This window comes from Acanthisitta chloris, unplaced genomic scaffold (assembly GCF_000695815.1).
Source record: "Acanthisitta chloris isolate BGI_N310 unplaced genomic scaffold, ASM69581v1 scaffold27818, whole genome shotgun sequence".
NCBI lineage: Eukaryota > Metazoa > Chordata > Aves > Passeriformes > Acanthisittidae > Acanthisitta > Acanthisitta chloris.
In genome coordinates, this window is record NW_008689106.1 from 943 (window position 1) to 11820 (window position 10878).

At 38.7% G+C, this 10878-nt stretch overlaps 1 protein-coding gene across 1 annotated transcript; it reads right to left on the reverse strand.

Moving 5' to 3' along the window:
- Window positions 1-365: 365 nt before the first annotated feature.
- LOC103808519 (non-specific lipid-transfer protein) lies at window positions 366-9004 on the reverse strand (the record flags this gene model as incomplete). Its single annotated transcript, XM_009081308.1, has 10 exons — window positions 366-473; window positions 2402-2549; window positions 3455-3605; window positions 4687-4773; window positions 5008-5071; window positions 5942-6068; window positions 6850-6914; window positions 7672-7803; window positions 8311-8382; window positions 8950-9004. Coding segments are annotated over 10 exons (1009 nt in total), but the record flags the coding sequence as incomplete, so codon positions are not given.
- Between the last annotated feature and the right edge of the window lie 1874 nt (window positions 9005-10878).

Genomic DNA, 10878 nt, shown 5'->3' on the forward strand with positions numbered 1-10878 from the left:
AGCACTAACTGCAGACGTCTCACTGTTACAGCTGGTTAGATTAAGGTTTGGTGTTCTACAAGGTTTCCTCTTCTCCAGTCTTCTGACAGCTTCTCATTTCCAAACAAGGAATGTGAATTATCATCATAAATCCAAACACATTTTATCCAAGAGCCGATTCACTTGGAAACAAGCATAGCAGTTTAAAGAAAACAAACCAACCAAACAAAACCCACTTGCATTATCTGGAAATGAGGAGACTGGGAAGCGGCTTTGGAGCTGATGATGAGGCCCTCATGTTTCAAGCACAAGTGGGAGGCACCTGCCTGCTCAAGAGCTCTCTCTCACATCTAACAGGCACAACTAAATGAAGTGTGTTTGCATACCTGTGGCACCAAGAGGATGTCCCTTTGAGATCAAGCCACCACTGGGATTAATAACCCATTTTCCTCCATAAGTATTGTCTCCTCTGTCAATCAGGTCACATGCTCTTCCTAGAAAACAGTATTTATGAAAGAAAATTGTTGCTTTTTTGTTTGAAAGTATTTGTCAATTCTGCTGTCACTGACCAGAGATGCTGCAGGTCAGTCAGAACCTAGGAAATGCTACAGCACAGATTTCACGGACAGAAATTAGCCAAACTACACTGATGAGGCTTGCTTATACCTCTGGAGAAAACGTAACATGGAAGAGAAGCACTTGATTCAAAAAGCTTTTTTTAACATTTGCTGTTGAACTGTTTTCATGATATATTAATATTAATACATATGTATATTATCATATTAATATTAAATATGATATAAAAAATACACTGAAGCTGTTTATTATTTAGTTCATGAAACTGCAGTGATAACTGTTTTCTGTACAAGAGGGGTTAGTTGTAATTTGTGACCCCCAGGACATGGTGAACACCAAGCTTAACATGAGCCCTTGCCACAGAAGTGGCTGGTGTACCCTGAGATGCAATCAGACATTCAGAGAGTAAAGAAAAGCACTCATAAGACTAATGCTTAGAATTCCTTGTGTGTCCAGACTACAGACAGTTCTCCCTTTTAACCAGGCTCTTATTCCTTTATTCTTGTACCAGATTTTTCAGCCAAATTATTAACTTTCAGTCTAAGAAAGATCTGCCATGGCTCCTGTATTTGTAACTTACTTCTGCCACTAAATGAGAATATCAGTTGGTCATGTATATCTAAATCCACATCTAAACCTAATCATCAATCTCTATGCCTAATTAGTCTACCATTCCCAAACAAGTTTCATATACTATTAAGGTCAGACTGACCAAAGGTTGTGAGAATTGCACTATTAAATTACCATGCACAAGATTTATTAGACAAACAGACAAAGACCATCAGGATTCTGCATCAATTTAAGGAGTGAAGCTAAAGAGCTTCATGTATCTATTTAGATAATGTCAAACACTGACCATTTTTGCTGCAGATACCATAAAAAACACACCAAAGATGACAGTAAAAAGCAAACATTCAAAGGCAAATATTCGAAGACCTACAAACACAAAAATTCTCGCTGGAGTTCCAGGAACTTCTGTTTCAGTAAGAAAGCTCAGACTTAATACACCATCTAGTGCCAGAACGTGGTATTTTCTCAGAATCAGTTACAAACAAATGAGAGAAAGACGGTATCAGATGATTATTTATGCAAAGCAAGATTACATTTAGAATTTAAATATGTCACAAACTGAAATGACAGTTCACTGCATTATTTGAAGTCAAACAAAAACCTCTTCAGTAGCAAATTTTAATGGTTTGTCTTACAGATTTAAACTCCACTGCCATTTGACCTGCTGTAAATCCACCCACCTCAAAGACATTGAACTGATCTGGACAGATTGTGCATTGCTAGTACAGTTGAGTTTAGAGGCAGGTACACAACTTGCCCACAACCAAATATGTTTCAGAATTTAAAAAAACATCACATCAAAGATAAGTCACTTTGTAAGGCCTCTATAGGCAATTCTTGTCCAAATTTTATCTTCTTAAAAGAAATACAAAGATGGAGGGAAATGTTGGGGTAGGTAAGTATACAGCCCTGAAAAAGGGGCACAGTACTGAGATCACAGGAGTCCTTAATTGTCTTGCTCTGCTTGCTGAGAAGAGCCAACCCTGCACAAGTTAGCCTTATGATTTCATACAGTTGTCCAACACTTTAATATGCCCAGTGCATTCCTTCAGAAACCATAGTCACTTGCTTATCTGTTAAACTAATTCTAGACTTTGCAGGTCTTCCTTATTCTTCTAGAGTGGTAACTTGCTTTTCTGAGATGAGTTAATAAGACATTCAAATACAAAAGATCTCTCCAGTAGAAAACTCAAAGCTCTAATTATGTGAACAGATAAAAAGGTATTTTCAATGCTTTCCGTGTTAATAAAACAATGATATCCATTGCTGCCATTACCTTCTGGACAGAGTCCCAGAGCTTCATAGGTAATGAACTCGTTAACAGAGAAGCAATCATGAAGTTCAATCACATCAACATCTGTAGGCTTCAGACCTGCTTTTTCAAAACATTTTTCTGCAGCTTTTTTTGTCATGTCATAGCCAACCTGCATAAAGAAACTGCATGTTAAAATCTCATTAAAGAAATACAGCTAGCAATTTCCTTTTGACACATAATCTTAACCATGCTTCTCTAGGTCTTGTGAGTGGAAGTAGGAGGTGGCATTTTGATCCTAGTGCATCACAGACCAGAGTTCAATATTCATACAATATGAATTGGATAGAAATAAACAATACAATCCAAGTCTCACTGCTGACATGCAAAATTTTTCTGGGGAATATCCTTTATTTTCTCAACCTTGGGCACAAGCCAAATTGATCCCTTGCATGGCTCAGACCAACAGCCTTGAAACAAATCCTCAACCTGTCTTGTTACCTTTTTCTATCAGCCACCTGACTAGAACTGTATTTGAAACCCAAATAGAACACAAATGCAGAAGGAACTGTTGGGTATCCTAATAGTTTGACTTACATCCAATTATTTTATTCAATTTGCAGTGAGATCCAGATTTTGTGGTTCAGATCTTTCCCTTCATTCTATTTCAGCAAGTAATCATGACTGTGCCCAACAGGGTATTTCAGCTTCAGTATTACATAGGCATAAGTACAATTGTTTAAAGTTTCATTACTTTCTAAACAGAAATATTTTCGTGCTGTTCAAATTGTTTAAAAAATAGCCTGTAAATAAATTGTTAAAAACTAGGTTTTGATAGCCTGTTCATAAATTCCTTACTGTCACAACCACACTTTGCTTATTCCATACCTGTCCAAAAAAAATCACCGACATTCACCACAGAATTCTTTGTTTACTGACATGGAAATGTCTATAGTATGATTAGGACTTGCAGGTACTAACGAAACACCCACAACAAGCCCAACCCAAACCCATAAACAAAGAACCCCAGAAAAACCAACCTGATGAGTACCAGGGTACAGAGAATTGCCAACCTACCATCTTCATGCAACTGTTTTCATCAAATGTGCTTGGATAATCAGTAGCCATCACCTGGGCCAGAATTTCCACAGCTTTTGGCTGCAACTTATGCTTTTCCACAAACTCCTCACTAGCCAAAATTGCAGCTGCAGCACCATTTGATGTTGGACTGATTGAAAGAAAAACAGTGATGTCATCGTTCTAAATTAGTAAGGTCAATCTTCCATAAATTTAGCTTTTAAGACAAAGCAAAACCCAAAAAGGACAAAGGAAAAAAAAACCACTTTTTTTGGCTGATGCCACTGGAACTATAAATTCTGTCAGTGTTTACTGGACACTTTCAGTAGTGTTTATAATAGACATTTGAAGAGCAGGACATCAAAACAGAAATGTATCATTAAGGGGTTTCAATTTAATCATAGAATCAACCTGGTTGGAAAAGACCTCAAAGATCATCAAGTCCAACCATACTGTGGTTACTAGACCATGGCACCAAGTGCCACATCCAGTCTCAGCTTGAAAACCTCCAGGGATGGTGAATCCACCACCTCCCCAGACAGCCCATTCCAATGTCTGATCACTCTCCCTGTAAAAGATCTCTTCCTAATATCCAACCTACACCGCCCCTGGCAGAGCTTGAGTCTGTGCCCTCTTGTCCTCTTGCTAATGGTCTGTGAGAAGAAACCAACCCCCACCTGACTCCAACCTCCTGTCAGGGAGTTGTAGAGGGTGATAAGGTCTCCCCTGAGCTTCCTCCTCTCCAGGCTAAACACCCCCAGCTCCCCCAGCCTCTTCTCATAGCACTTGTGCTCCAGTCCCTTCACCAGCCTTTGATTTAGGAAAAATCAAAGCTTCCACTTGGCTATAAACATATATAAACATATATACACCTTTCAGGTGTGTATAGGAAAGGCTGAAGAGAAAAATTAACACTGAACAACAATGGTGCACATTAGTAAAAGAAACAGAATGACACAATGACACATTCCAAAGTACAAAATGGATTTCAGCTCACTGTGTTGCACTATGAACAGGTATCTAGAGCTTGGTCAAGACAGAGTTTCCACAGTTGTTTTACTTATGAAAAGTTTTACTTAAAGTAGTCTCTTTTTATAAAGTCTGCTGGGATGTAAATTAAAATTTACAGTTTTACTTAATCTGTACGTTTCAATTTACACACATACACAGATGTGCTACCATATTTGTCTTAACATCAAGATTTATTTCACAATGCCAAGTCCTCTCCTTACCAACACTGTAAGACAGTCAAGAAATCATAGATTTTGCGAGAATGCAGAACTTCATCTAATGTGTACTCCTTCTGGAACTGGGAATACCTATGGAAAACACATAGATGCCATCTCAGTTTCAGCAGAAGACATACTAGTATCAAGCTATAGAGCTGTTTTTACAAAGTATAAGACACTGGATATAGAATTTATACTGGGTTAAATTCTCAGTCCATAATAAAGAATAAGCTCTGCAAAACATTTCTACAAGTAATACTTGGCTGTGCAGGAATTCTTTAACAACCAGGGATGTTCAATACAGAGGCAGAGCACAGGACTCACGGGTTGTTAGTTGAATGGCTGTGATTCTTCCATGCAATCTTTGCAAAGTATTCTGGATTTGTCCCTGGAAGGGGAAAGAAAGCTCTGTTGAAATGCTCTGTTTACCCAAACAGTGCTAACATAACAGTTTAAATATTGTGTCATAAGAATCTGACCTCTACAAGCATCTTTGCAAGAGAATCACTGTTATCAAGGCTTTCCCTAGAACTCAACTCAGGTCTCAAAATCAGATGAAGACTACTAAAACCAGTTGAGTTTTTGCTAACAGAATAACTCACTTGGATATTTAACACTTACATAAAAATACAGAAAATAAGTGCATTTTATTTGATGTATTATTGTATTACTGAAACTTGAATGTTCATTTTCCTGTCAGTGCAAAACAGCTGCACTGAAAGTCTAAATCTAAACTTTTTCCATATAATAGCCTAAACATAAGTGCAAATAGAAGATGCACAATGGCCCATCCTATTACCTTGGAGCCAATTCCCTTGTCTGGTGAGGAGATAAGAAACAGCAGTGGCAGCAGCCTAGTACTAGGTATGAAATCAAATACCTGCAAACTTTTGCCAAGCAATTCAGTCCCAAGCCTATGTACCTATCCTAAGGCACAAGGCAAAAATGCAGGAAGTTATACAACCTCATTGCTAACACTTTACAGGAACACAACTTACACCATTAGTATGATTAGCAGACACTGTATCACAGCTTTAATTCTGTCTCCAGATGGTTTTGTTTGCCTACACATCACCAACTTTCCTGTAGGTAACCCTTTATCCAAATGCATTCCTGAAAAGTGGAGATGCTGCAGTTGCAGTACTTGGGTGAAAGAAAGGACACTGATTGCTGCCATTTTTTAAAAACAAAATCCTAATATATTATTTTTGAATCAATTCATTAAGAGAAGACAATGAGAAGATGTATTTTAACATACCATATTTCTCAATATGCTCTTTGCCAGCGCTTGCAAACATCTGAGGTGCCACTGGGGCACTTGCTAAGCCATATTTATTTATCATAATTTCCAAATGTTTGTCCATTGGATTAGTTCTGTCTGAAAACTAAAAACAAGAGAAACAGTTACAAAGCAAGGCATAATTTCCTTTTCTCTACAACATCACCACAGAAGTACCATGGATTTCAAGCTCAATAGAGGCTTTACTGCTATTTTAACAGTTCCTCTGCACAGTATGTTGCACTTCAGTGACTTATTTAGAAGCATTCACCATCTCCCAGCTACAAAAAAAGAGCAAATAAGCAGAAAATGCTTAACATTATAACCACTGCACTGATTCAAGGCAAGGATCATGATTTCTACCACAGTCACTACTTTAATCAGAGGACTTTGGGTTTTTTCACCTCACTTAAAATCCTATAGTTAATACAGTTCCAAGTTACAAAATTGATTCTATATTGGCCTTTTCAATGAAGCTTAGATGAAATAGTGTAAAGCATGTTAAAAGATAACTCTTGCTCATTTTTATCACTGTTAAATTTAACATTTCTCACCCAAACCTCTGCATATATTATCAAATTTGGCAGTTCTGTAGTTAAATGACATATGGGCTCTAATACTGCTTGCCATAAGGCAAAACACAAACAAACCCACACACACTTCTCCAGTAAAAACAAAGAAGAGTCAAGGAGCCCTTAGCTTTTGGGAAAGTGTGTTAACAGGTCAACTGAGTAAGCATCAAGCCAGAAGACCCAGATTCCATATCTTATCCAAAATAATGGTTTATTTTTTCATCCTCTACAGCAACTGGTATTCATGAGAATATGTCTCAGAGATTGAGATGTGTCTCATCGACACCAAACATAGGAAGTGTTTCAGACACTTACACCTGAAGAAAGGGATCCTTTTCCCATCCTCTCAAATCCAAGTGCCAGAACACAGTCTGCCAAACCTTAAAATAAAATTTGTGGCTATTTAAAACACAATGTAATTATAAATGACACTGTGTACTAACAGCTATTTAATTACAAGATACATACAGAAACACCTACCAGCTGCTCTTCCTCCTTTCTTCATTTTTTGAAAGAGAGTCAAATTAAAGTAGAAAAAGTATTGATACAAATATATTGATACTCAAGAGTGAGAGATCAGTACAGGACTTGGGTTTATTTTTGACAGTCCGCTCTCTCCCCTCCCTTCCAAAAATGTGTTAGTCAAACACTTGTGTTAACTTCAAGTTAATAAAAAAAAAAAGACAAAAGAAGAAAGCTAAGATTTTAGCAGATTCTTCTCTCCTTTCCATCCTGCAGAATCTCATGTCTTGCAGTAGTATAATGCAACTTGCCCTGCACTACTCCAAACATTTATTCCAGGAAACACTTAACTGACCTAGTACTGACTGTGTTCATATAGCTTATGACATTTATATCCACATACACCATCCTACTGCATCCCAGGCAATCTCTCAGGTGCACACACAATGCCCCAGCTCATAGTGACAGTCTGACTCTTTCAAGTGCTTGATCATTTGTATGTACAACTGACCAGCCTTTACAGCTGAGAGAGGCAGAAAACACAGCTTTGCCCATGGGGACAGGACATTTACAACTCAAAAGTGCTCACACATTCATTAGTTCCAATCTTCATTCAAGTTACATTGATAGAAATAGAGAATATGTATTACCCAGCCCCAGATCAAAACAACTCACTTCCTTCTACTAGTTGCTTGGCCATGAACAGAGCAGTGGATCCAGTAGCACAGTTGTTGTTAACATTAATGATAGGAATGCCAGTTAGACCCAGGCCATGATAGATAGCTCTCTGTCCACAGGTTGAGTCACCTTTAGAGAGAAACACAACAGTAAAATAAGGTACATGCTCAAAATCTCACTCACAAATTAAATCCTGCCATGTATGTGCAGTGCTACCCCTTAAACTGCAAACCAGAGCTTTGGAACTGTCATCTTGAGTATGTCTCTCAGGTATCCACAGTAAAGAACCCTAGAAACAAGATGAAACTCATCAGGTTTTAAACTAGAAGTTTGTCCTGCTCCTGTGACAACAGGCCATGGATCAAAGGGAGGTGGGTGGACAGAAAGGTCAAAGAGGTGTGGCTTGGAAGCTGCTCTAGGAATCACAGCTGACTGCCCCTACTTCAGTTGCCACACAGTCTTGAACAGAGAACCAGGAGGAAAGTACATGAAAAGCTCTTTGGAGTGGAAATAGACTTCCCCATAACAGAAACCTTATTGATGGGATTCTCCCATATTTTATCCACACAGAAGTGGATAAACTTTATCCATGAGATGTCTGCAGCTGTCACATCCCAATCAAATGGCATTACTCACCATAAACATAACCCACACACGCCTGCTGCACTGCTGAGTAAGGAATCCCGGCATCAGCTAAAGCTGCTTGGCCTGAAAAGCAGTTTAAAAGTTGAAAACAAAGTTTAAAATTGGAAGGAAAAATAAAAAGCAACTCTCATAACCCTAACAAGCAAACCTAGAGTAGGAGGCATGATTCCTGCACACACAGACAAGAAAAAGAGTTGTAGGAACTCCTTAATGTATGATGCAAATGGTTAATAGTCTTGTACCTTAATACTCATAAGGCCAATTTCACAGTCTTTTGAGTTTTGAACAAGCTCCTTTATCAGAAAATTTCATGCAACCAATTCTGTGTTCAACAAAGGCTGTTCATCCCAATTGAAGTATGTTTGAATAATATTGGTAACTATTGAATTAATGAAGTGTCCAGTGCAATTTTAAACCATTCTTCTAACTTCAGCACTGGAGGCTGCAGGTTGAACAAGTCAGTTTTGGATTTTGTGAAAGTGTTCTTTTCTTTATCAGTTTTAGATTTGCCATTTATACGTATCTGTTTACAGAAGAGTCATCCTTCCTTCAGATGTATAACAAAAACATTAACTGTAAGACTTAAAATAAGCATCAGCAATCAAACAAAATGCTTTATTAATGAATTACCTGCTTCCTTAGCCATGTCAGGATAATCAGCACTGTTCTCATTAGGCTTTGTGAACTGACAAGAGAAAAGGACAAAAAAAAAAAAAAAGAACCAAGAACAAATCACAGTGAGATTTAATAGCTCTTTTGCTCAAATTGGTACATTTAAAAGCTTTATATTGAACTTTGAAATCAGTTTTAAATAATGCAAACAATTTAATTGACCCAAAAGTGCATGCACAAAATCCTTACCATTCCCAAGTACTACTGCCTGACCCTGTGATGGCTAAAAGGAGAAAATAGTGTCATTTTGTGGAAGTTGAGGGCCATGTCTGCTCAGTCTAAAAGAAGATCCATGACTATGGAGATGGACAATAAGCCTGTCCAGGGCCTGTGGGTAGCACAGAGAATAACTGTCATCCCCACTGATTCACCATAATACATGACATAACCTTCACTAAATAATTCCCTTCCACTTTAGTTTGTTATACTCCTATCTGTAACAGGAAAACACTTGTTCTTTGTACAGAATTTATCATATCTTACCCCTTACCATTACAGGTGGCATTTCTATTTTCTTTGCAGTGTGACTCTATAAGAGTTTACCACAAATACATGTACTTTGCATTTTTACCTCACTGTCACTGCTAAAAAAAAGTTCCTCATGCTAACTACTGGATAGTTAAACTGGTAAGACAGATGATGGACTTCCTAAACAAAAGGCATGGTCTGTGGAAAGGCCTGCTGTTAAGCAACTTTTAGCAGTCATTACATCATTAAGATTTAAAAAATAGAAAGAATAAATTCCTAAAAGACTTCAAAGTAAAACACTGTAAACGCAATATGGTGCCTGGCAGGTTTGTCTCTTCCACAGTACCATTCCTTCCATGAGCACATCACAAGTGAGTTCAAGGTGAGTTCAAATAACTACTAAAAGGACACTCTGTGATCCAGTCCAATAAACACAATTAACAGAGTGAAGTCTTTAACCTTTCATTTCCTCCCCTATCACATTACATGTTGAAGAGGTACCTATGCAGCAAGAAAAACAAACCCAAAAAGTTATTTAAAAAGTGGGGGGGAGAGTTTCTGACTACTCTGACAAATATCAAAGTTGTCTTAAGGTTCATCCACCAATATAAAAATGGTTTCTTTAGCTTGTGCTCCTCTTTGAAAATCATAGAACTGTTTAGATTGCAAAAGACCTTTAAAGATCAAATCCAAGCATTACCCCAGCACTGCCAAATCCACCATGGAATGTTAAGGGGTTGGAATGGACCTTAAAGATCTAGTCCCAACCCCCTGCCCTGGCCAGGGACACCTCCCACCAGAGCAGAGCGCTCAACCTGGCTCTGAACACTGCCAGGGTTGGGGCAGCCAGAGCCTCCCTGGGCAACCTGTGCCAGTGTCTCACCACCCTCACAGGGAAATTTTCTTCCTAGTATCTAATCTAAATTTCTGTCTTTCAATTTATCCTTATTACTCCTTGTCCTATCACTGCAATTCCTAACAAAGAGTCCCTCTCCAGCTTCCCTGTAGTTCCTTCAAGTACTGGAGATCTTCACACAACCTTCTCTTCTCCAGGCTTCAACAGCCCCAACTTTTTCAGCCTGTCCTCATAGGGAAGGTGCTCTAGTCCTCTTATCATGCCCTTAAGTGAATATCTACACATGTTTTAAGCCTTTTCAGGAATGGTGACTGCACCACTGCCCTGGGCAGCCTGTCCCCGGGCTCAACAACTCTTCCAGTGAAGAATTTTTTCTTAATCCTAATCCTAATCCAAACTTTCCCTGTTGAAATCTGAGGCCATCTCCAAATGTCCTATTGCTTGTTACCTGGGACAAGAGCCCCAGGGCCACCTGGCTACACCTGTCAGCGAGCTGTGGAGGAGCTGTGCTGTGAACAGCCCAACGACCCCAGGACAGCACCTGCTCTGCCGCTGCCGCCGCG